At 37.6% G+C, this 22812-nt stretch overlaps 3 protein-coding genes and 1 long non-coding RNA gene across 8 annotated transcripts; 3 read left to right on the top strand and 1 right to left on the bottom strand.

The window, feature by feature from the left end:
- Positions 1–1730: 1730 nt before the first annotated feature.
- On the top strand, positions 1731–13306 carry LOC140007613 (replication protein A 70 kDa DNA-binding subunit B-like). 5 transcript variants are annotated; one of them, XM_072050952.1, is made up of 16 exons: positions 1732–1874; positions 2308–2356; positions 8906–9051; positions 9144–9414; positions 9495–9600; positions 9696–9820; positions 9917–9995; positions 10092–10221; positions 10303–10454; positions 10559–10679; positions 10756–10984; positions 11069–12046; positions 12149–12266; positions 12359–12650; positions 12732–12856; positions 12964–13306. In XM_072050952.1, exons 3-12 carry the CDS (start codon positions 9004–9006, stop codon positions 11194–11196), a joined length of 1389 nt encoding a protein of 462 aa, XP_071907053.1. In that variant the 5' UTR covers positions 1732–1874; positions 2308–2356; positions 8906–9003; the 3' UTR covers positions 11197–12046; positions 12149–12266; positions 12359–12650; positions 12732–12856; positions 12964–13306. The 5 variants fall into 5 exon arrangements, with proteins under 5 accessions (XP_071907979.1, XP_071907053.1, XP_071906681.1 ...); XM_072051878.1 differs by having other exon boundaries at positions 1731–1874; positions 9245–9414; positions 11069–12266; XM_072050580.1 differs by having other exon boundaries at positions 11069–12266.
- On the top strand, positions 2765–8791 carry LOC140038128 (uncharacterized). The gene is made up of 6 exons (XM_072083245.1): positions 2765–3158; positions 3303–3962; positions 4069–4257; positions 4372–5283; positions 5374–7999; positions 8080–8791. Exons 1-6 carry the CDS (start codon positions 2765–2767, stop codon positions 8789–8791), a joined length of 5493 nt encoding a protein of 1830 aa, XP_071939346.1.
- Positions 13307–14369: 1063 nt separating the features above from the next.
- LOC113742192 (benzyl alcohol O-benzoyltransferase-like) lies at positions 14370–17156 on the top strand. Its single transcript, XM_027269987.2, has 3 exons — positions 14370–14635; positions 14750–15272; positions 16092–17156. The coding sequence occupies exons 1-3, from the start codon at positions 14496–14498 to the stop codon at positions 17025–17027; spliced, it is 1599 nt and encodes a 532-aa protein (XP_027125788.2). The 5' UTR covers positions 14370–14495; the 3' UTR covers positions 17028–17156.
- Positions 17157–18538: 1382 nt separating this feature from the next.
- On the bottom strand, positions 18539–21078 carry LOC140006066 (uncharacterized). Its single transcript, XR_011813652.1, has 3 exons — positions 20917–21078; positions 19476–19553; positions 18539–18738 (listed from the first exon to the last, which is right to left on the bottom strand). It is a non-coding gene; the product is annotated as an uncharacterized lncRNA (long non-coding RNA).
- Between the last annotated feature and the right edge of the window lie 1734 nt (positions 21079–22812).

The raw sequence follows: 22812 nt of genomic DNA, 5'->3' as shown, positions 1-22812 counted from the left end.
TTTCTTTTTTTAAAATTGGATGGAAGTGCTTGTTAATAACCTTTTTTTGGATGCTACAGCCCCTCTCATTCCCTTGTTGGTTTAGAATTATCCCGGCAGAATTATCCAATAATTCCCTTATTGAATTGGAATTATCCCTCTTTTTAAACTATCTAATTAGCATTTTCCCCAATTGTTAGCTAAAGAATGCCTTTTGTGGTTCCTCAAAAAAACGCATATAATTATCAAATTCTTTCCAATTAATTGTTTGTTAACTGATTAATAAACTCGATTTTTACTTATTACGTAACAAGTCGCATTTAGCTATCCCCCTCTTACAGTTATTAACATATTTGGACTTTCCAAATAAATCGCAATTACTTATCGATTTCTTGTAATTGGCTTATATTAATTATTGGCACATGCTTTTTTTTTTTTTAGAATGAGAGGGGATGGCATTCGACTATTATTATCAAATTTTTATTACAATTTTATTTGGTATCGATTTTACATAAACAATCAGCAATGTGGTGCGCTTCCGTTGGTGTCATTTATCGTTTGTCCACGCCGCGCACCGCATTTGATTATCGATTCTCCGTTCTTAATTGTTATAACTATTTATTTATCTCTTTTTATTTGGATTCCCTTTTTTTAACCAATAAATCACGTTTAATTACCAATTATTTATTCTTAATTGTTAATGACTTATTAATGATGCCATTTTTTCCCTTTCTCAACAATAGATTGTGTTGCCAAAAAACTTTATATCCCGGTTCTTTACAATTATTACTACTTTCCCTTTGTTTCCAAATTAACTGCAATTATTAATAATTATTTTTTTTTGCAATAATTGCTTATATATTATCTTTTTTTATATTGCTTTTGTTATCCTTCAATTGTGAAAATTTTACACTTCAATTGATTTTACCTGGTCACGCCACACACCATGCTTAATTATTGATTCCCGGCTATTAATTGTTATAATTATTTACTTATCTATTTTTATTTGTGTTTTTTTTTTGTTAGCAAACAAATCATATTTGATTACCAACTTTTTAGAATACATTGTTAATAACTGATAAATAATACCATTTTTTTGTTATCGCCATTTTTTGTTACCCAACAACTGCCATTTAATTCATAACTTTTTGCCAATTATTAGCAACATTTCTTTTCTTGTCAGAAATATCACATCTAATTTCCTTTTTTCCAGATTTCATTAAGAAAATGTCCTCTTTTGTTTTGGGTTGCCCAACAAATGGAGTTTAATTATCAGTTTTTTTCAATTACTCTTTTATTAATTCGGTTCTGATTTGGCAGTTTTATTGCTACAAAAATCACATTTAATTGCTGGCCTTTTTAATTATTAATATTTTTGTTACCCAAAAAAATCGCATTTAATTACCAATTCTATGTAGTTATTAGCCAAGAAACATGCTTGTCTTATTCTTTTCTTTCGTTACTTTTCCTGTCGTAACCCAACTCCTTATTGCTAATCTGATTGACTCATTTTTACAAACAAGCCTGCATCTTGTTTGTTTAGTTCCAGAGCAAGCTTTCTCGAGTTCCTCATCAGGCACTACTTGTCACCAGCCTGTTTCTGCCGACAAGTGACTGTACTTGACCTGATTAATTGCTACCTTAATTTTCTATATTACCCATCCCTTGTGGCTATATTTACGATTCCACTCCATGGACCTTGTCGCCTTTTGCCCTTTACTTGAGGTTATGTTTGTAAATCTATAAAAAACCGTCACTTTTCGCCATTGCCTACCATCAGCTCCCTTTTGCTGAGATTGATTGACATTGTTTGGTGTTTTGCATTTGCACAATGGTTACACAGTTTCTCTGGTTTTCCGCGGCGGATTTTCTACTGAGCATCATCATGGACAATGGTAATTGTGCACCCACTGCATTCTTTTCTCTATTCTAAAACTCTTGTTTCTTTGTTAGGCAGAGGGAACTACCTCATACGATTGTTCTTCGTTTTCTTTGTCTATTTTGAACCTTCATTTTCCCTAATTTATCAGTCTGGTTTTAATTTGCACTCTTGCTGTCGTTTTTGCTTCCTGGTGAGCATGTTGGTTTTATAGTTCGGCTTAATTTGTTGTTCTTTAACTGTTTATATATTTCAAAGATTGCTATCAGGCTGCTTTGCTTTTTATTTCTTCCTTGCTTCTCGGCTTTCTAATGCACTGGTTCAACTATTTTTTCCCTTTTTTTGTCTGCCCCTTCTAAATTATTATCACCAAATTAGCTTCTATTTTTGTCTCCCATTTTTTTCACCTTTTCTTATTACCTCTTACATGATTGCCATTTCTTTGATAGTTTCTGCTGTTATTCACTTCTGCGGTGTTGAGCTTCTTCGTGTTCATAGGTTAGTTCTTCTGATTTTGTTCTCGTTTTGCTCTTTTCTCTATATTTTGTCCTTAATTTGTGCATCTTTGGGATATATTTTCTGATGCATCAGCACTTATGGCCTGCTCCAGCTTTTCCTTTTTTAACTTTGGGACTTTTTTTACTTCCTGTACCTTTTGTGATCCTTGTTCTTGCATATACGAGTTATTCTATTGTTTCTGCTGCTATATTTACATGCCTGATTATTTTTTATGTAAGCATTTGTTCTTTGCTCGGCTGCCGCTATTAACTCCTTCATCTCTTTGTGTTCGCTTGTTTTTTGCCTGCTCTGCTTTCTGCCAGTTTTCGATTTACATTCTTTTTTGCTAAGTTAGACATTCCTCTCTTTATATAGTCCTTCGACATTTTTTGCTCTTACTAAAAAACGATGGATGGAAATGCTACTCGCCGCAAAAAATACGCAGAAATGCCACCTTCGAAAAAAATGCAACTTCTGCAGCGCCGGAAAGAAAATAGAGCTGCCAAGAAAAAGAATGCGCATTTACTCCCACGTATTCGTAAGGTTCCACTGGGTTATATGGAATCGGGTGTTTCTTTCCCTGATTCACATCATGAAAAGCTTGATGGTGCGAATTACTCTTCTATGCATAGTGAAATCTTAGGAACCGAGGCCTTGAAGAGCGGTAATGACAATGCTGCTATCATTACTGAGGCATTACAATATATGTCCTCTCATGAATCCGCTCCTTTTATTCCTCGCGTCCATTCTGCTCCCTCTTCTCAGGCTGCAAACGACATGCCAAATGCAAGTATTCTTGCAGGTATAGTAGGAGATGTCCTTCTTTTGCTGCTTTCTTCCTATCCAGTTCTTGGTGTTTAGATCGTCTTTGCTTCCCTACCTGCTGGTTGCTGATTCAACATTTCGATTCTTTGCGAATGAATCCATCTTCATTTGCAATCTGCAGAGTTTCCACTTACTGTTAAGGCTGATCCTAGGAGCTGCAAAGGAAAATTCCTTCCAGAAAAAAGAAAAAATTTTAACCTTCCTTCTTCCACTATTGAGCCTGATTTCTGTTTGCCTAGGAGAAAAATTAGGAACTCTATACCTGTAGCATTGCATGATGGACTAGGCGATTGCTTTAATCGTTCTGATAGCGTCATCCAAGCTCTCAACTTTGACAAAGAGGATTTGCCTATGAACAATCTTTTTGAAAATCCAGTTGAGTATTGTTCTTCGGTCCATGTTTCTGTGAACTCTGAAGAGCTTTATCCTCTCACAACTACAAGTGAGACAGCTCAATTCCTCCAACAAAAAGATGCATCCTTTAAGGAGCAGGATTCTATTATTAGACCTGCTTGCTTTGTTCCTGTGCTGCCAGTTGATAGGCACAATAGCTCTTCTAGAGTTTCTGAGAACATCCTGCAGCCTTCTTGCATAGGCAAAGATCCTCTACTTGCTCCTGAACTTTTTGAAAATGTTGTTGCATACTCTTCTTTGCCCAAGGTTCATATGAAATCTGGTCAACTGCAATCTCTCTTCAATGGTAGCCACCAAATATTTCATTTTGGAAAAAATATGCCACCCTCTGAGAACCACACTTGTGAAACAGCTTCTGCTTCTCAAGGTACATTTCTTAAACATCAGCTATTCTCAACACAACCCTGCTAAGTATTCTTTAATTCCGATTGCATATTGATTGTGTTCACTGAAATGCCATTGGCCCCTTTTAGTTAGCTTATTTCTTAATACGGTTACAGAAACCTCCTCTATTCCGGAGAGACAATCTACCCATTCTATTGAAAGAAATGCTCCTGTGAGGAAAGCAACGGCAATTTCCCACTGTTCTGGTTCCTCATATAGAGTTCAACCTTCGACCCGAAACCGCTGTTCTCGTCGTCGTGTAAAGAAGCAAACTCCGGGTTGGCATTTTATTCTTCAATAGCTATTTGGGGTATTTTTGATGCCATTGCTAATTAGCCTAATAGAGGCACAGCTTAGTTTGCTTCTCAGCTATAGTTTCGAAATAAATGCAGCTACACCTAAAAGAGGGAGGCAGCGGCAAATTTTTCCGATCAATGAAATCCCCCACGAAGCTTTAACTCTTCCAGATGCTCCTGATTGTGAGCACTGTGGAGCCAAGAGGTTCCATTTGGAACCTCCTAACTTTTGTTGCTCTGGAGGAGATATTTCTATCGTGGCTCCATCGATGCCTTATGATCTTAAGCGTCTATTTATCGAAAATGATGAGGAAAGTGCTCATTTCAGAAACAATGTTCGGACCTATAATAACAACTTGGGATTCACATCCTTTACTGCAAAATATGACCCTGAACTGACCAAGAACACGAAAGGTGTTTATACTTTCCGTGTTCAAGGTCAGGTCTACCATTTCCTTAATAGCTTGGTACAGTCATATGAAAAACCTTCTGGAATTCAGTTTTACTTTTTTGATTCTGATGAAGAATTAGCAAAGAGAATTGGAAGTTCTGATAAGTTGCGTGAAAGCACTTTAAAATTGCTTATGCGTATCCTTTCGAACAACCCTTATGCTAAATTCTTTAAGAATCTCAGAAATGTTCCGAACATTGACACCTATAAAATTGTTTTGAATTGTTATCCCGGTTTGGACCAGCGAGTCTATAATCTGCCTACAGCCTCTCAAGTTGCTGCCATATGGACTGAGGATGAGGATGAATCGGCAGATAGAAATATTCATTTTCAAGTTTATACCCACTCTAATACCAGCCATAGAATTAAGCATTACTATGGCTGCTATGATCCTTTGCAGTACCCTATTCTCTTTCCTCAAGGTGAATGTGGATGGCACCATGGTGTTAAAAAACTTCGCAAGAGGAAGAGAAAGGCAGATTCTTGTGAGGATGATTTAAATGTTGATCCTTCCTCTGTTAACAGCCCTTCACATTTACTCGATTTGGAACGCAGAGGCAAGTATATTTCTTGCTATTTGAGGCTGTTAGGGTGAGCATCATAATCTTTTCATCATTAGTTTGATATTTTTTACTTTTTCTTTATAGCCGTTGAACATGGAAAGAACGAAGAGGACACTGTATCAGCAAGAGAATATTATTGTTATAGGTTTCAAATGAGAGACAGCGATGAGTCGATGTTGCTGCACTGTCTTAGACTTCTACAACAATTTTCAGTTGATTCCTATGTGAAGATAGAAACTTCTAGGCTGGACTTTCATAGACATCGACAAAATGTTGTCAGATCAGAAATTCTTCAAGGGGTATTGGATAGTGTCTCTCTAGGCCAAACTGAAGGTTCTAAAGTTGGTCGTAGGATAGTGCTGCCTGCTTCCTTTATAGGTGGTCCCAGAGACATGAGGCGCCGCTATCTTGATGCAATGTCACTTGTACAAAAATATGGAAAATCAGACATTTTTCTTACCATGACCTGCAATCCGGCATGGAAAGAAATTCAATGCAATCTGAAGTATCATGAGAAGCCGCAAGATAGGCCTGATCTTTTAGCTAGAGTATTTAGAGCTAAATTTGAAATGCTTAAACACGAACTCTTGAATAAGCAGATTTTTGGTGAGGTGGCAGCATGCGTCTATGTTATCGAATTTCAAAAACGAGGATTTCCACATGCTCATTTGTTACTCATTTTAAAGCCTCAGTTTAAGCTGCTCAATCCAGATTCATACGACAAGGTAGTCTGTGCTGAATTACCTGATCGCCTTCAGTATCCTCACCTCTACTCTCTTGTTGTAAAGCATATGATCCATGGTCCTTGTGGAGACATAGATAAAAGTTGCCCATGTATGAAAGACGGTTCCTGCAAAAATCACTATCCAAAAAATTTTTGCCCTCATACAACCCACAGTGAAGATAGTTACCTATATTATAGAAGAAGGGATGATGGCAAGAAGGTGAAAGTTCGCAGATTCACCCTTGATAATAGGTGGGTTGTGCCTTACAACCCCTATCTTCTTGCTTTGTTCGATTGCCACATGAATGTGGAGATTTGTTCTACCATTAAACTGGTCAAGTACCTGTATAAGTATGTGTTCAAGGGACATGATCAAGTCTCTTTTAGGATTATGACGGATGATAGTGCTACTGATACTGACGAGATTAAAGAGTTCCAAAAAGGTAGATACATTTCACCTCCGGAAGCATTTTGGCGCATCTATGAGTTCCGTTTAAATGAGATGACCCCATCTGTTTATACTCTCCAAGTTCACCTTCCAAATCAGCAGCTTGTTTCTTTTCAGAAAAGCTCAGATCTGTTGCAGTTGTTAGCAAAAGTTGATTTTTCTAAGACCATGCTAACTGAGTTTTTCAAGATGAATGCAACCAATGCAACCGCTGAAAACCTGAAATGCTTTTATAAAGATTTCCCTCAACATTTCGTTTGGTCTTCCAAGTATAAACAGTGGACGGAAAGGAAGCGTCGAAAGGTGATAGGTAGACTTGTCAGTGTTAATCCAAGAGAAGGAGAGAGGTACTATCTAAGGCTTCTCTTAAATCATATTCCTGGACCGATATCATTTGATTATCTCTTGACTGTTAATGATAAAAAAATGAACTCGTTTAGAGAGGCTGCTCTAGCGCTTGGGTTGTTGCAATCTGATACATATATAGAAGAAACACTTGAGGAAGCCGCTGCATTTCAAATGCCATCTTCGCTCAGATTATTGTTTGCTACTCTCCTGGTCTATTGTTCTCCAACTGATCCCGCGATGCTGTGGAAAAAATTTGAATTGGACTTTTCTAGAGATTATCAGCGGCACAACCAATCTCATGACCACTCTCCTGCTGAAATTAGGGGATTAGTTCTTGCTGATATTAACAAATCTCTTCGCCAGATGGGTACAAACATTGCTGCGTATCAGTTACCATTAGATGACCTTGTTAGTGGGGATCAAGTCCACCTAACAAAAGAGATTGAAGCTGAAAGAAACATAGATATACCACCGGAAGATCTGCTAATGTCTTTAAAATTAAATTCACAGCAAAAGTATGCTTATAACATGATCCTAGAAGCATGCTTTGCTTTCCAAGGACATTCTTTTTTTATTGATGGTCCTGGAGGTACCGGTAAAACATTTTTATACCGGTCACTACTTGCTACTCTGAGATCGCAAGGTTATATAGCCATTGCAGTAGCAACCTCTGGAATTGCAGCGTCTATCCTACCTGGAGGAAGAACTGCACACTCAAGGTTTAAGATACCTCTCGATTTCTCAAAGAACAGAGCCTGTCAGCTTAGCAAGCAAGGCAGTGTTGCAAAACTGCTGTCGGACGCTAAACTGATCTTGTGGGATGAAGCTTCCATGGCAAAACGAGAAACCATTGAGGCATTTGATGATTTGCTTAGAGACATAATGGAATCTGAACTGCCTTTTGGAGGTAAAGTTATTGTATTTGATGGGGATTTTCGGCAGACACTACCTGTTATTGAACAAGCAACAAAGGAAGGCCTTTTGCAATCTTGCTTTCTCAATTCTCCATTGTGGTATAAGCTTCATAAACTGAAGTTAACAGAAAACATGCGAGCTATATTAGATCCTCAATTTTCTGAATTCCTGTTAAGAGTTGGCGAAGGGCGCGAACCTGTGGACTTGAACAGCGAAATAACTTTGTCCAGAGACTTAGTCATTCCTTATTATGATAAAGAAGAATCCTTAAACAGGTTAATGACTTATTATTGGCCTGTTTTATCCATCTACTCTTTAATGTATACACGTTCTAATTTATTTTCTTTATTAACAGGTTGCTACGCTCCGTATTTCCAGATTTAACTCTCTATTCCCAGGATCCATATAGCATGATTAATAGATGTATTCTTACCCCTAAAAATAACTCGGTTGATGAGTTAAATGATATAATGATTAGGAGGTTTCCTGGAGAGCTTCATACTTACATTAGTTCTGACAAAGCTGTTGATCAGCGACACCAGGGTGATTACGAGGATTTCCTTAATTCTCAGAATCCAAAAGGCCTTCCTCCTCACAGGTTAATGTTAAAAGAAAACTGCCCGATTATACTAATAAGGAATCTAAATCCTGTTGAAGGCCTATGCAATGGCACAAGGCTTATATGTAGAGAGCTTGGGCGACATACTATCTCTGCTGAAATTGTCTTCGGCCAGCATAGAGGAAAGCGAGTTCTCATTCCAAAGATACCCTTACAAACTTCTGACAACCAAAAGAATTCCATTGCATTCATAAGAACTCAGTTTCCTGTCCGACTTTGTTTTGCATTGACCATTAATAAATCTCAAGGACAAACTCTTGATTATGTTGGAATTTATTTGCGGGAACCTGTCTTTTCTCATGGACAGCTATATGTAGCCTTGTCCAGAGCTAGAGCTTCAAGTGAGTTGAAAATACTTATTATACCAGGAACTTTTGATGGTGTAAAAACAGACTGCAAAACTAGAAATGTTGTGTTCAATGAAATTTTTGAATTGAGCCAGCAGTAGAATGTTCTTATATTCAGGTATACTTGTACCAGTTTATAGCTGTGTTTACTTACTGTTAAGGTCTTATCTATACCCAAACCTATACATTATGATCATTTTCCCCTTTTTTTACAGGAATGTCTAACCTCTTGCTGATTGGGGACATCATACCTGATATGAAAAACTGGTCTTGTATCGTCACAGTCTAGGAGAAACAACAGGTGACAGATTCTATGGGAACACCAACCAAGAAGCAAAAGTTTGTCTTTTATGATTCAGAGGTTGCATTCTAGAACCTGAAACGACTATCAGTTATTTCTTCTTTTATTTATTTGTTAATCGTATTTGGTATGTATTTTTTTTTTCCTAATAGAGCTCTAAAGTCGAAGGGATAATCTTCAATGCTGATATTGCGAGAATGAGTCCTATGCTACAAGTTTATAAAAAATATAAGATTTCAAATGCTGATGTCAGGACTATTCCGCCAAAGTTTCAGACTCTTGGATTAACCAAACAATGGGTGATCACTTCAAAAACTGTCATTGAAGAAGTCAATGGCAGTGAAGACATTATGCCTGTTAAATTTAGTTTTACTCAATTTGCTGATTTAGCTGAATACATGGATGATAGAAGCAAGTCCGTCGGTGAGTATGCAAACAGTCTATCATTCATGTTTTTATTACAAACTGAAAATATTCTCAGCCTGCTTTCTTTCCCTTTGCAGATGTGCTTGGAGTAGTGATCAGTTCATTGGCTAAGAAAACGATCACTAAAAACTCCAAACAGTCAAATGTTCAAAAATTTGTCCTCCTTAATGAAGAGTGCGAAATGTCTTTTTATCATGCTACAAACCTTTTTACTGTCTCTGTCTCGTTTTTCCTATAGCTTTGAATCATTTTCATCCTGAATTTTATGTCAATGTTAGGTCCCAAACTGTCCTGCTTTCTCTATGGGATGATTTTCTGAACAATGAAGGTCAAGTTTTGTTGAATAACATGCAAAGCTATCCCGTTATCATTGGTCGAAGGCTGAAAGTTACCAACTACAATGGTTTGTTGAACTGCTGTTTTTCTGTATTATGACCTTTATTTGTATGTCAAGCTTCTTAATCATAATTTAATATTCATTCTATTGTTTATTATTTAGGTGTTGCTCTCTCTACTTGGTTCGATTCTGCACTCCTTGTTGATCCACCAATACAGGAAGCAAGGCAGCTCAAGAATTGGTGCAATGACTTCAGCTAACATGTTTTTATGCAGCATTATATGAGCTGTATCATTTTTTCCCAGTATTTTCCTTACATGTCCTTTTTTTTTTGTAGGGCAATGAGAAATGCTAAGTTGATTGCTGAAATCATTGATGCAAAGAGTTATATTAAGTACAATCCTGCGCTTTGTTTCAAACCAGATCAGAAAACTACTCTGATTTGCAATGTTATCCCATCACAGAAGGTGATTAAATAATAAATTGTTATGTAATTTTATGGTTTCATATCTATCTAGCATTTCGTCTGATACTTGTCTATCTTTTAGACTGTCTGGGTGAAGGCAAAGCTCTCTTTTGAACATATCTTCCAAAAATATTGGTATATGAGCTGTGCAAAGTGTTGCCGAGCTACTGCAGCAGACTATGGAATTGAGTTTACTTGTAACTTATGCAAAGAGAAGGGCCCTGCTATGCCTAGGTCCTATATTACTACATCATTAACTTTAATTTAGATACAAAGAGTTCCTGTTATTGTTAATATTATACAGTATATCGCCTAAGCACTTTATACTTATGTTTTAGGTGCCGCTTTGACGTTGATTTGAGCGACGACAGTGGAGTTATACCTGCTTCTATCTTTGGAGATCTAGCAGAAAATATTCTCACCTTTACTGCCCTTGAAGCAATGGATCATTTTAATCAGGTTACTTTAACTGCTCAAATTTAATATTCAGTGCGCTATTTGCTTGTCACCCTTATATCTTCTGTACTTCTTGCAGAATCTTGAACTACCACTTGAGTTTGTTCATGCTCGGCTTAAAACGAAGACATTTTTGGTTCACGTTAAACCAGTCCAAACACAGCTCGCTGATGCTAGACAGCGTTATACAATTCTATATTGCTCTGAAGTTGAACCAGAATTTGGTCATGCTCAGTTAACAGGTGAACCAGAATCTGTCTCGGTTTCAGCTCACCAACAAACTGAAAATGAACACTTACTGATGACAGGTTGATAAATATACCTAGACTTGTAACACATAACCATGTCTTCTTTAGATGAACTGTTAACTTTATTACTCCTTGTGCTTACAGGAGATGGTGGTTCAGGCTCAAAAGTACGTCTTCGACTCAGTCAGAAGTTTGATGAAGCAGAAACAGTCGACAACAATGACTTTGAAAGTTCAGATGCCAACTCCAAAAAGAAAGCAAAATTAGGCTGAACTGCCCTCGTTTCCTTTTGGACTGCTTCAAACATTAATATTTTTTGCTTTCTGTCATCTGCACTTCTATACTTAGGCAGATTGTTTATAACTTTTGGAAATGCTGCTCACCTGTTCACAATTCCTTCACTTTTGTACCTGGTTATCTGCTAACCAGCTTTTGTCATGATCAATGAACTTTGATAATAGCACCTGCATCAAAGTTCTTGCCAGGCTTTCAAAGATTGACTGAAATCCTCCATCTTGGACAGCATGAGGATTTTCACAGATATCTTTTAATCCCTGACGATGAACTCCCTTTTTGAACCAGAACTAGCAGCTTTATAATCTATATAATTTGGGATTCATTTCCGTTTCTATATATTTTCTGCAATGCAATTATTATTATCCGTTTGGAACCTCCAGCTTTGTATGCACACTTATTCATTTATTACAAATGACAGCATTTTTTACAAATAAAACTTATATATTCAGGTCCTGCTACTTCTATGCCAGCCTACCTACTACAACAAACATGGCAAGTATAGGGTGAATTATGATCTTGCCTTCAGGCCATTAAAGCATTACAGATGCATTACTTTACATGCAGCCGGTTGACAACTCACACTTAATGTTTCACATTGAATTGTCTTTTCTATTCATTGTCCCTTACCTTCTTCTGCACCTAATAAATCTTTACAATTGTGGTAGGAAGAAGCTTGCACTTGGCATTAAAAGCAATGAAAAATATACTCTTTTTACATTGATCTTTTCTTTATATATATGCTCTTTCCGTTTACAAGATCATCCATAACAACTATTAGCCATACATTTGCACTACCGCTTTTTCTGCATAAGAACTTGTCAGCAGGTGAGTTTCTCTACAGTGTATTTCTAATCCTTATCACATGATGTAGCCTTAAACTCACATTTTTCATTAATAGACCACTTTTCTGATTTTCCAATTTTACAGATTTCCTCTTGATAGTTCAATGGCAGAAACAATCTTAGAATCTCCAACAAATTTTCAACCGACAAATAGCTGCTTATCAGCATGCTGTTTTCTGCTCAAATGCATCCACAGAGGACAGGTTAACCTTTAGCTCGTTCACCTACATTGCAGCATTTAGAGTTAAATAGTATGGTATTCTTTGACAATATTTTACTGCTTCATTTTTTTAAGGTATTACCTGCTCAGTTTGAATCATTACTCCATCAACACCACTGCAATAGAATTATTCTAAGGTTTGGACTGCGGCAATGGCCTATCACAGTCACGGATCATAGATTCGCACAAGGATGGGATGTTTTTTGTGAACAAAACATTGTTAAAAGGCATGACACACTATTACTTCGACATAGCGGGAATCTGATATTTGATGTTATTCACTTTTGTGAACTACAAAAACAAGTTCTTCTGCCTTGGACCGTCCCCCTACCAGATCTATTGCACATGAATGCCATTGCATCAAGAGGTCAAAATACCGCTGTACCTATCTCATATCCTCATCTATATAGTATATTATTTTTAATGTAACACAGTCGTTTGATGACAGATGATATCCACATGGCCGCTACACACCAGCAAGTTACTTTCTCACTAAGACCAGATTTCTGTCAAGATCTATCTGATTCAGTGTGCTTTTATCAAATCTTTAACTCCGCAACTCCAAACAGCTTGGTAAGCTATTCTATGTTTACCTGCATTCTCTTTTTTCATCTCAACTTTCTCGCAAGCAATTTCCTTTTGTTTCTGCATATCTTCTAATCTGCACCTTTTGATGATAGCAAATTCCGCGCTTTATTGATCACTTCATCAATGATATCAAGACTCCCATGTTACTTATCAACACTGGACAAAAAACTACTCAAATTGGTGTAAAGCATAAACGCCTTCACCGAAACTGGAGAGATTTCGTTCTTCAACATCAATTGCAACACAATGAAACTCTGGTCTTTGTTCCGGAATCTGAAAATATATTTACAGTTTTAATCTTCGATGATACCGGAGTTGAAAAATATTTTCCTTGGTATCACACATTCAATATTTATTCGGATGCTTAATGAATTTAGCTGAACCGTACAGTGTAATTTACCTATAGATTGAATACATTACTGGTAGTTTCCACTTCTTCTTAGCTGAACCAAGCAACCACTACCCCACGATCAGTGTTAATGCATTGATTCTTCTTTGAATTAACTAATTTTACAAAATTAATTATTCAACTGGGCATTACTGGGCATCACTGCTTTCACCCACCGCGCATAGCGCGGTGATCCCCTCCTAGTTTTAAAAAAATGTGTATCACGCAGCCCATTTGTACAGTACTCAATCTTTACGTTTCTTTAAACGTCAAAATCAATTGCTTTGAGGTCGTCAACTTAGTTACGTATAAAGAAGAAGAAGAAGACAGAAAAATAAAATAGTAAACGCAAATTGCTTTGGAGGAAAAATAAAATAGTAAAAAAAAAAAAAAGAAGAAGAAGAAGACAAAAATTAACTGGTGTCTAAATGAATCTGAACATGTACCATATAAGTTTCTGTTCCTTGCTTTAGAACGATAATTTGATTTTTTGAGCTTCTCACTGGTGCCCTTCCGGCATATGTTGGAAGTAAAAATAGATTAATATTTTTTGCTTAGTAAATTTTAAATCAAAGAGTAATATTAATTTTTTACTTGCATAGATGCTCTGTCCTATATTTGCACCCATGAAGGTCTAGGATTATTTTGCACTAACATAACCGGATTCTAGTTCCTTCAAAAAAAAAATTTAATTCTAATATATATTGCGTAATGAATGATAAGCTGAAACGGGATTTGTTTTCTATTTGCAGGAGGAGGAGGTCCACATCACATAGAAGTACTGAGAAACTCGAGGGAAAATTAAAGCATGCTACTGGTACAATAATGTGTTGAGAGAAATAGCCCAGAAATTTTAGGCATAGAAAAATTCATTTGAGAGTGTTGATCCAAGTTCCTTTTTTTTTTTTTTATCAATCGTCAATCGTACACCATTCTAATCTAAAGGGAAAATTCAACTGAGTCTAGAAAAGTCGATGAGGAGTGAATCACCAACGAATAAGACGGATGTACTACACATTCATCTAAATTTTTTAAAGAAATTATTTAATGTGACGATTGATGGATGCACTAATAACCCTTACCTTCCACCAGCCAAACCTTAAATGGCTGGCGGTTACATGTTGATCCAAGTTACAACAAGCATCTTTTTGTTGTTTTATAGTGGGAAGGCCTGAAAGTGAGAAGAAGGCTAGACAAAATAGCAGGTCGGTCAATTGACAAAAGAAGTGGGAAAAGATGAGAAAAATGTACTTGCAAGCAAAAACAATTAAGTGCACTAGACGTGGTGTGTTTTTACTTCAACTCCTCTTGCGTATGAGTTATGGCTACTGTTGCAATCAGTGGTACTGTATAAATCCCATGCTGTGGGAAGGAAGGTAGGCATCCTCAAAACTACCAAATCTTCTTTCTTTCTTCTCCTGTGTCAAACTATCTATATTTGTATACACACAATTAAAGCATTCTCATTACTAGTGTTTTCATTTACTAAGCCTGAGCCTGAGCAAATATATTCGTTGGTGGTGGTCAAATCACTGTGCGCGTAGCAGTTTGTTTGTGGACAACAAAATGGGATCAAAGTCTCTGACATTCAGGGTGACCCGACAAAAGCCTGAGCTGGTCCGTCCGGCGAAGTCCACTCCTCGGGAATGCAAGCTCCTCTCTGACATCGACGATCAAGAGGGTCTTCGCTTTCAAGTCCCTGTCATCCAATTTTACCGCAGCGATGACGATCATCTTCATAGCAGGAGAGACCCCGTGAAGGTGATCAGGGAGGCTATTGCCAAGGCTCTGGTGTTCTACTACCCCTTCGCAGGGCGTCTCAGAGAATGCGCCGGGAGGAAGCTGGTGGTGGACTGCACGGGGGAGGGTGTCATGTTCATTGAAGCGGATGCAGAGGTGACGCTGGAGCAGTTTGGGGAAGAACTTCAGCCTCCATTCCCCTGCCTGGAGGAGCTCCTCTATGATGTTCCTGAGTCTGCAGGAGTCCTTCACTGTCCTTTACTGCTTATACAGGTCTAAACCAACTTTACTGTTGCGTTTTTTATCTCTCTCTCTCTCTCTCTTTTTTTTGACTTGATTTGTCCCTGAGGTGAGGCTGGAGCTGTCTATTTTCGTCTTGGTTGTTTCTCCAAGGATTTAGGGGGTGAATTTAGAGTTGAATACTTGAGTGTACAAATTAAGAAGTTGTTTTTATTTAAATCGTACGGATTTTTTTTTGGGAAAAAAAATATATAAAATAGAAGTTATTAGAAGTTACTGAATTTAAGCAGTTATCTTTAGTAGTAAAATTTTACTCTTATGACAATAAAATTGAAAAAATATCAAAAGATGACAAAAAATTTTGACGTCAAATCCTCTTCTCATGCTTTACATTCAGAGAGTTCCTAAACTTAAAGTAGGCATCTTTGTAAATTTTTCCTTTTGTGAGGATAAAATTGAAAAAACAAAAATATGACACAAAATTTTAATTTTAATGTTGAATTTCCTTCTCATGCTTTATGAATAGGAAAGCTTAGCACAAACCCCACCCCCACCCCCCCAACCACCACCAAACACAATCCAAAAAAAAAGGAAAAAACGATGAAGAGTCTAAGACTTTGGATTGTGATTTTTTATGAAAAAATTTTAGACACCCTCCCTTCAAAAATCTAACCAATTTCTTGGGTTGACTGTTCTGATCGATTGCATTGGTCTGGTCTGGTCTCGTCAACTGCTTTGTCACGTATACTGCTAATTTCATAAATTAATTCCAGTCGCAATTACTGCATGAAAACAACTACTACTACTGCTGTATATCTACTTACTGATCATAATTGAGTACTTGTATTGTAGGTGACTCGTTTGAGATGCGGGGGTTTCATCTTCGCAGTGCGCCTGAATCACACCATGGCAGACGGTACCGGACTCGTTCAGTTCATGAATGCAGTCGGCGAAATCGCACGGGGAGCTTCCACCCCATCTGTACTGCCAGTATGGCAGAGAGAGCGCTTGAACGCTAGAGACCCACCAAGGGTGGCGTGCATCCATCATGAATACGATGAGGTACCCGATACCAAAGGAACCATAATTCCCCTGGACGACATGGTCCACCGCTCTTTCTTCTTTGGCCCGGCGGAGGTGTCAGCTTTGAGAAAATCCATCCCGCTCGACATCAGTCGCAAGTGTACGACATTTGAGGTTTTGACGGCCTATCTCTGGCGTTGCCGGACCATCGCCCTCCAGCCCGAACCCAATGAGGAAGTCCGCATGATCTGCGTCATCAATGCTCGCTCCAAGTTCGATCCTCCCTTGCCACAAGGATACTACGGCAATGGCTTTGCATTGCCGGCGGCCCTGACGACTGCTGGAGAGCTGTGCAAGAGGCCTCTCGGATATGCGTTGGAGTTGGTGACCAAGGCCAAAGGTGATGTGACTGAAGATTACATGAATTCGGTGGCTGATTTAATGGTTATCAAAGGGAGGCCTCATTTCACCGTGGTGAGGACCTACCTCGTGTCGGATGTTACTCGGATTGGGTTCAATGAGGTGGATTTCGGTTGGGGAAGGCCAGAGTACGGAGGCCCGGCCAAGGGCGGGGTTGGTGCCATCCCCGGCTTGTTGAGCTTTTACATAACTGTCACGAACAAGAACGGGGAGAAAGGAATAGTGGTTCCTATTTGCCTGCCGGGCTTTGCGATGGACAGATTTGTGAGAGAGCTGGAGAAGTTGTTGAGCAACAACCATCACAGTATTATTGATGGCTCCACTTTTGTCAGATCAGCCCTGTGAACAACTTCCTTAATTTCATTCATTCCCCAGATCTCGTGTCCGCCTCCTATGTTTATATACTGTACTATTTCTCATGTCATTGGAATTCCTGGAAAGTTATGAGAATAATGCGAGAGGATCAGTGCCTAATATGTGTGTGTGTGTGTGTGTGTGTGTTGTGAGAATAGTTTCTTAGAATCTTGACAGAAACTATTTCCTGAGAAAATCTTTTAGAATTAAATGTGTAGTTTCTACCATTTGTGCTAGAGTGAGTGGCACAATCATTCTAGACTAGGGCTGCTCACGAATCGAGTCGATCAAGCTTGGTCAACATCGAGCTCGACTCGAGCTCGAACTCAAAAATATTAAGCTAGTTGGTTCGCAAGCTCAATTATATATAAATTTTTTATTTTTTTCTTTTAATAGTAAAATTACATATGTATATCCCTAATATTTTATTGTTTTTAAAAAATTATTATTTTATTCATTTTAAAAAATAAAATAAGTATATTTTTATTTTAGAAAAATAAAATAATAATATTTTTTTATTTTTTAAGTTGGACTCAAATTTGAGTCGAGCTCAAGATCAAACTTGATATTTTGAACTCGTCGAATTCAAGTTCGAGTTCGAGATTCATAAATTAACTAGAGACTCGACTTGATTAGGTCAAAGTTGAACTCGTTTACATTCCTATTCTAGACCAAAACATGCCTATTCCTCTATTATCAATCCACCCAAGTATACCTTGCAAAGGAAGTCAACCCACATGAAGTACTAAGAAGGGAAAGTAAGGCCAGCAATTTTGGCTGCGTTGAGCATCTATCACCACGATGAGAAGAGAAAGTATTACACATTCTATATGTACTACGTGACATGCCACGTAATGTACTAAAATCAACTATTGACTGTGATGATTAGACATCTTTTGTTTACTAATTAGAAAACAATATACTGCTCTCAGCGGATAGTTGAAATGGTATTTCTGTTAGGCCTTTACCCTTAAAATTATGAGGTCGACTCCTGCTGGCTATCATATGACGTATTTTTGGAGCGGGCTCTGCATCATCACAGGGGAATTAGTCTGGCATAAATTAGGATACGCCCTTTGCAGAAAAAAAATTAAAAAATAATATATGACTCACCATTTTCTACTTTGTGATATGTTATGGGTCATAGTACATTACACGACAATAAGATCAAGCAGTGCATAGAGAGCGTTGAAGATTTTTCACATCCACCGCCTCTCCCTGTATCTCAGCAGCCGGCAGCCCATGCCAATCTATGTTATTTTGCACCATTAGTCAATGGGAAAAAAATTTAAGTAAACTTCTTTCTTTTCTTTTCTTTTTTACTTTATATTTCATTATTCATCCCACTGATTTCTCATAGACTTCTTGTATAGCTGGTCTTGTGACGACCCCACCTCCCCCTAAGGCTTACCAAAGGATTCGGCGGACCGCCTGCCCAGCTCTCGCCAGGACTCACTCACTCACTCACTCGAATCACATGCATACATCCATGGACCATAATTAACATCGCAATTCAAGTTTAGAATTTACATTGATGAAAATCAAGGTACAAAACCTCAATATACCCAAACTGGTTCAAAGCGGATACAATCCAAATACAAAACATTCTATTCGAGGAATAGCGCGAGTACAAGACAAAAGTCAAAAGTCAAACAATTAGACTACGCTAGTCTTTACACATCTCACGCTTTGCTCGTACCCCCTGTAAGGAAAACAAATAGCGTGGAATGAGCTAAAAGCCCAGTGAGGTTCCAAATAACAAATTGATCATATTCAAAGTACACGTATCAACGTAGCAAAAGATAGCGAGCTTAACAAGTTCATGAAGGGGAACACCAACACTTCAAGTAGCAAATTTCCAAATGAACGAGTATAAAGTGCTTTTGGTTTTCAAAAGGAACAACAATCTGATAAGCAATAATCATTTTCAAGTATAAGGATACAGAAGGCTCTCAGGAGCCAAATGCCCATTGCATCTCCAGAGCTTGATCAAGTAACAGTTGACACTCCGTCAACTTTCAAGTAAGTAACCAATCCAGTAGAACACCACTTAAACGACTCTCCATCCACCGTTCAAACCCCCAGCTGGGCCCAAAATCTTCAAGAAACACGGGTGGTAATACTCGAGTATACCGATTAGTCGAGAAGATATCACTCCACTCGACAAAACAAGAGACCCAGAGTTCGTTACCCAATCGACCAAGCCTTTGCCGGCTCGACTTAAGTAACTCGCCGCAGGGTTTCTGGAATTCCAGGAAGTGCGCGCATCATAAACAAGTATATCAAGTCAATTGCAACAATAAACAAGTATATATCACATAAGGGCAAGTGCGATAAAGTACACTCTTGCCCTACCAATTCACGTATATAACATGTAATCATATTGGTCACGTATCAAGTTCAAGTATCTAGTGCAATTCGGTATTTGAAAGCACTCACCAAAAACAGCTAATCCAAATGGAGCCATAGTGCTTCTAGTATTCACGTTCAGTTATACTCCAGGTTTGGAGTCCAGATCTGCGATAAAAATTCAATTTGAGAACTTTGAAACATGACTAAGATTCGAAATTTAAACGTTTCGTTCAATAAAAATCAGGAAATTGGAATTCACTTGGAGAGTAGTCGTGAAACACTTGCTCGCTTTTTAAACGATAAAACTTTGTAACATTTATACTTGAAAATGCCATGCGAGTCGAAAGTACAAGGAAAACATACTCCGAGCAATCATTATTTCATTTCTCAAGAGTACAAGTTCGGCCAAGTCCTTACTTATATACCTCGGAACAAGAAGACTCAAGTACCCTAGATGGTTCAAGTGATATTCATATCAACTCTACCCAAGTCGCAAGTGTATTTCTATAGTCCTCGAGCGTAAATTTGGGCAGCACGCCCTTTGTGTTTACCTAATTTTCCAGCCATTTATGGCTTCATTCTTTTACTCAACCAAACCCAAGGTTACACATAACACAATTTCATTTCAATAGCCATTCCATAGGCTCAAAACAATACAAGAACAAGAAATCAAGCTAATAACGAGTGCGGAAACGGCGTTTACAAAAGACAGTTTTGACGGGTTTTTGCGGAATGGGAACATCCGAGGCTACGCTTATCGAATTGAGGTGCAACTTATACCAATTCGAAGCTAAGACGAAGGCCTACAATTTCCATGAAGAGCACTTAGTCTAATTTCCAGTGTAACCTAATCAAATTCCCAATTCATATAACCTGGTTCCAACTATTCGGCTAATCAACCGTACTGCATTCAAATGACCATATCTCAGTCTACCGAGGTCCGTTTAAGACGTTCTTGGTGGCGTTGAAAAGCTAAGACAGGGTACTAAAACTTTAATGTTTTGTAAAATGGCTAAATATGAACGGATTATAGTGAATAAACACAACCAAATAGACTAGACTGTCCACGCGGAACTCTGGAATGTAACCTAGAACAGCGAGGGTATTTTGGTCTTTTCACAGGTTACGTTGCTCCGATTGAGCTGAAATTTTGTAGGAAACTATAAAATACCATTCTATACAACTTTCATGTTTTAACCTAAGGCTAATTCGGCCTCTAACATAATACAATAAAACCGGACAGAAAGAGGGGAAATTTTTCCAGAAATCTGGAATTTTTGTTTTCAATGCAACCTTTCTTGATTTCTTGCTCTAATCATCACCAAAACCACTTATATAAGCTTAGATACCACATATATCATCCATATAGCAAGTATAGGCAGCAAGTACCTCAAACCCTAACTCACATATATCCAAAAGGAAAACAACACCCAAGACATGATAACAACCATTATTCACCACAATTTTGAGTTGCTCAGCTAATTTAAACAAGATTGAGAGTAAGAATTGGGAAAATCATCATCCTTACCTTGCTTAGTGTCTACCAAGAGCAACCCTAGCTTTCCCCTTCAAAATTTCACCAACACTTCACTAAACAAACACTCAAAGGTGAGTTTAATCGGTTTATTTTCTTGGTTTCCTCACTTTGTGGTTAGATTCAAGAAGAAATGGAGAAATTCTCTCTTGGTGTTTTTCCCCTCTCTTGTCTCAGCTACGGAGCAGCAAAATGAAGAAGAAAGAGGTCTCCAAGGTGATAAGAAGGTAGACAAGGTATCTTGGTCAATGGCCCGTAGATGGCCGACAAGTGGCGCCACTACCACCACTCATTTTTCTCTTTCTTTTCCTTGCTATTTGGTCCACATTTTCGGTCAAGCTAGCTGGCAATGAGGGGGGGATATTTTGCTCAAGTATTAATGCTCATGTGATAAGAAAGTGGTGGTCAAGTGGTGCGTCCAATCGGTAGTGCGCGGTACCCGTCGGTTCGCGCCGTTTTTCTTTAAAACACTCGTACTAGGGTTTTTACTTCCTATTCACTAACCTTATATCATTGCCCCTAATCACATATTATTTCCCACCTAAAAGTCACTTTTAATCACCAAATTTGATCCTTGCTCCGTACCGAAAAATCATCCGGCGAAAAATCGCGAAAACCCTAATTTGCTCCAATCTTGAAAACGAAGATTAAAACCCTACTTTCTAGGTTTATTTGCACTTATTGTGGAACGATTGGGTAGTAGGGTTTTAATAAATAATGAATTTCCAAATAAGAGGAAATTTTTAAGAAAAACGTGAGGGTTTTACAATTTCAGTGATTAAAATTAGGGTTTTTATTAAAATATGAGACATTTAAGAAAACCGGTTAGTCACAAGTAAACTAGGGTTTTTGATTAAAATTTTAGGGTTTCTAGTCTTTTAAAACAAAATAAGGTTTTAAATCAAACCCAAAGAAATGCACTTTAATATCTTCTTTACAACCAACCTCCTAATATTCGGGGTATCACAGGTCTCAGATTTAGCATAATATATGTATGTATTGTTTTGCAGTATGAAGAATTAATTAATCATGAATTGTATTATCTTTCACTTGTATTGATAATTAAGCACTCAATTAGGTATCCCTTTAAAATTGAAAGAATATGTACTATATATAAATTAGATTGGTCGTCTATTTTTTTTCAATTTCAATAGGTTATCAATTGAGTTTGAGATAAAATTGATATTTTATAGAATTATTTGTCATTGAATAAAATTATTATGGTAAAAAAATAGGAAAATAAATACTTATAAACATTACTATTGGAATGTAGTACAATGGCCTATTCCATAAATCAATAGGCAATTATTTTCATCTTACGGTGCAAGGATCCTTGGACAAATCATAGCAGGGTAACAAGCAACAAAAGAAAAACCTAAATGTCTTTCATCTACAGGACCATAGCTGTTACAATGCGCCCGCCTAGGTCTCACCAATTTTCCATTGATCATGTCCTGACATGCTGCAACAATAAAATTATACATGTAAGCACATCAATTTGTCAAAGTTTTGGGGACCCATGACTAAGTTTGAAAAAATAAAAGGCTTCGAACCATACTCGCTATTTGAGAGGTGACAAAAGAGCTAAAATAGAAAAAAAAAACAGAAAACAGAATATTGTTGGGTGGGATTTTATTTTATTTTTTTTTACATCTATAACCTAAGTACAAAACTAATTAAACCTGCAAAAAGGAGACAAAAGAGCAATGCTTAACAAGGGCAAATAAGTATCAGAAAACAGATGACCCGTCACATTCGGTCCAATGACTACTCCAATTTTCATCACAATTCTCTTCAAGCTCAGGACTCTCCCCAGTAGTTTTCCATCCTTCCCACGTTTTCTTGTTTTAAAAAAATGTGTATCACGCAGCCCATTTGTACAGTACTCAA

The sequence above is a fragment of the Coffea arabica genome, chromosome 1c (assembly GCF_036785885.1).
Source record: "Coffea arabica cultivar ET-39 chromosome 1c, Coffea Arabica ET-39 HiFi, whole genome shotgun sequence".
In the NCBI taxonomy this organism is placed as follows: Eukaryota; Viridiplantae; Streptophyta; class Magnoliopsida; order Gentianales; family Rubiaceae; genus Coffea; species Coffea arabica.
Note: the sequence above shows the minus strand (reverse complement) of the source record. Positions and strands in the feature narration are given on the sequence as shown.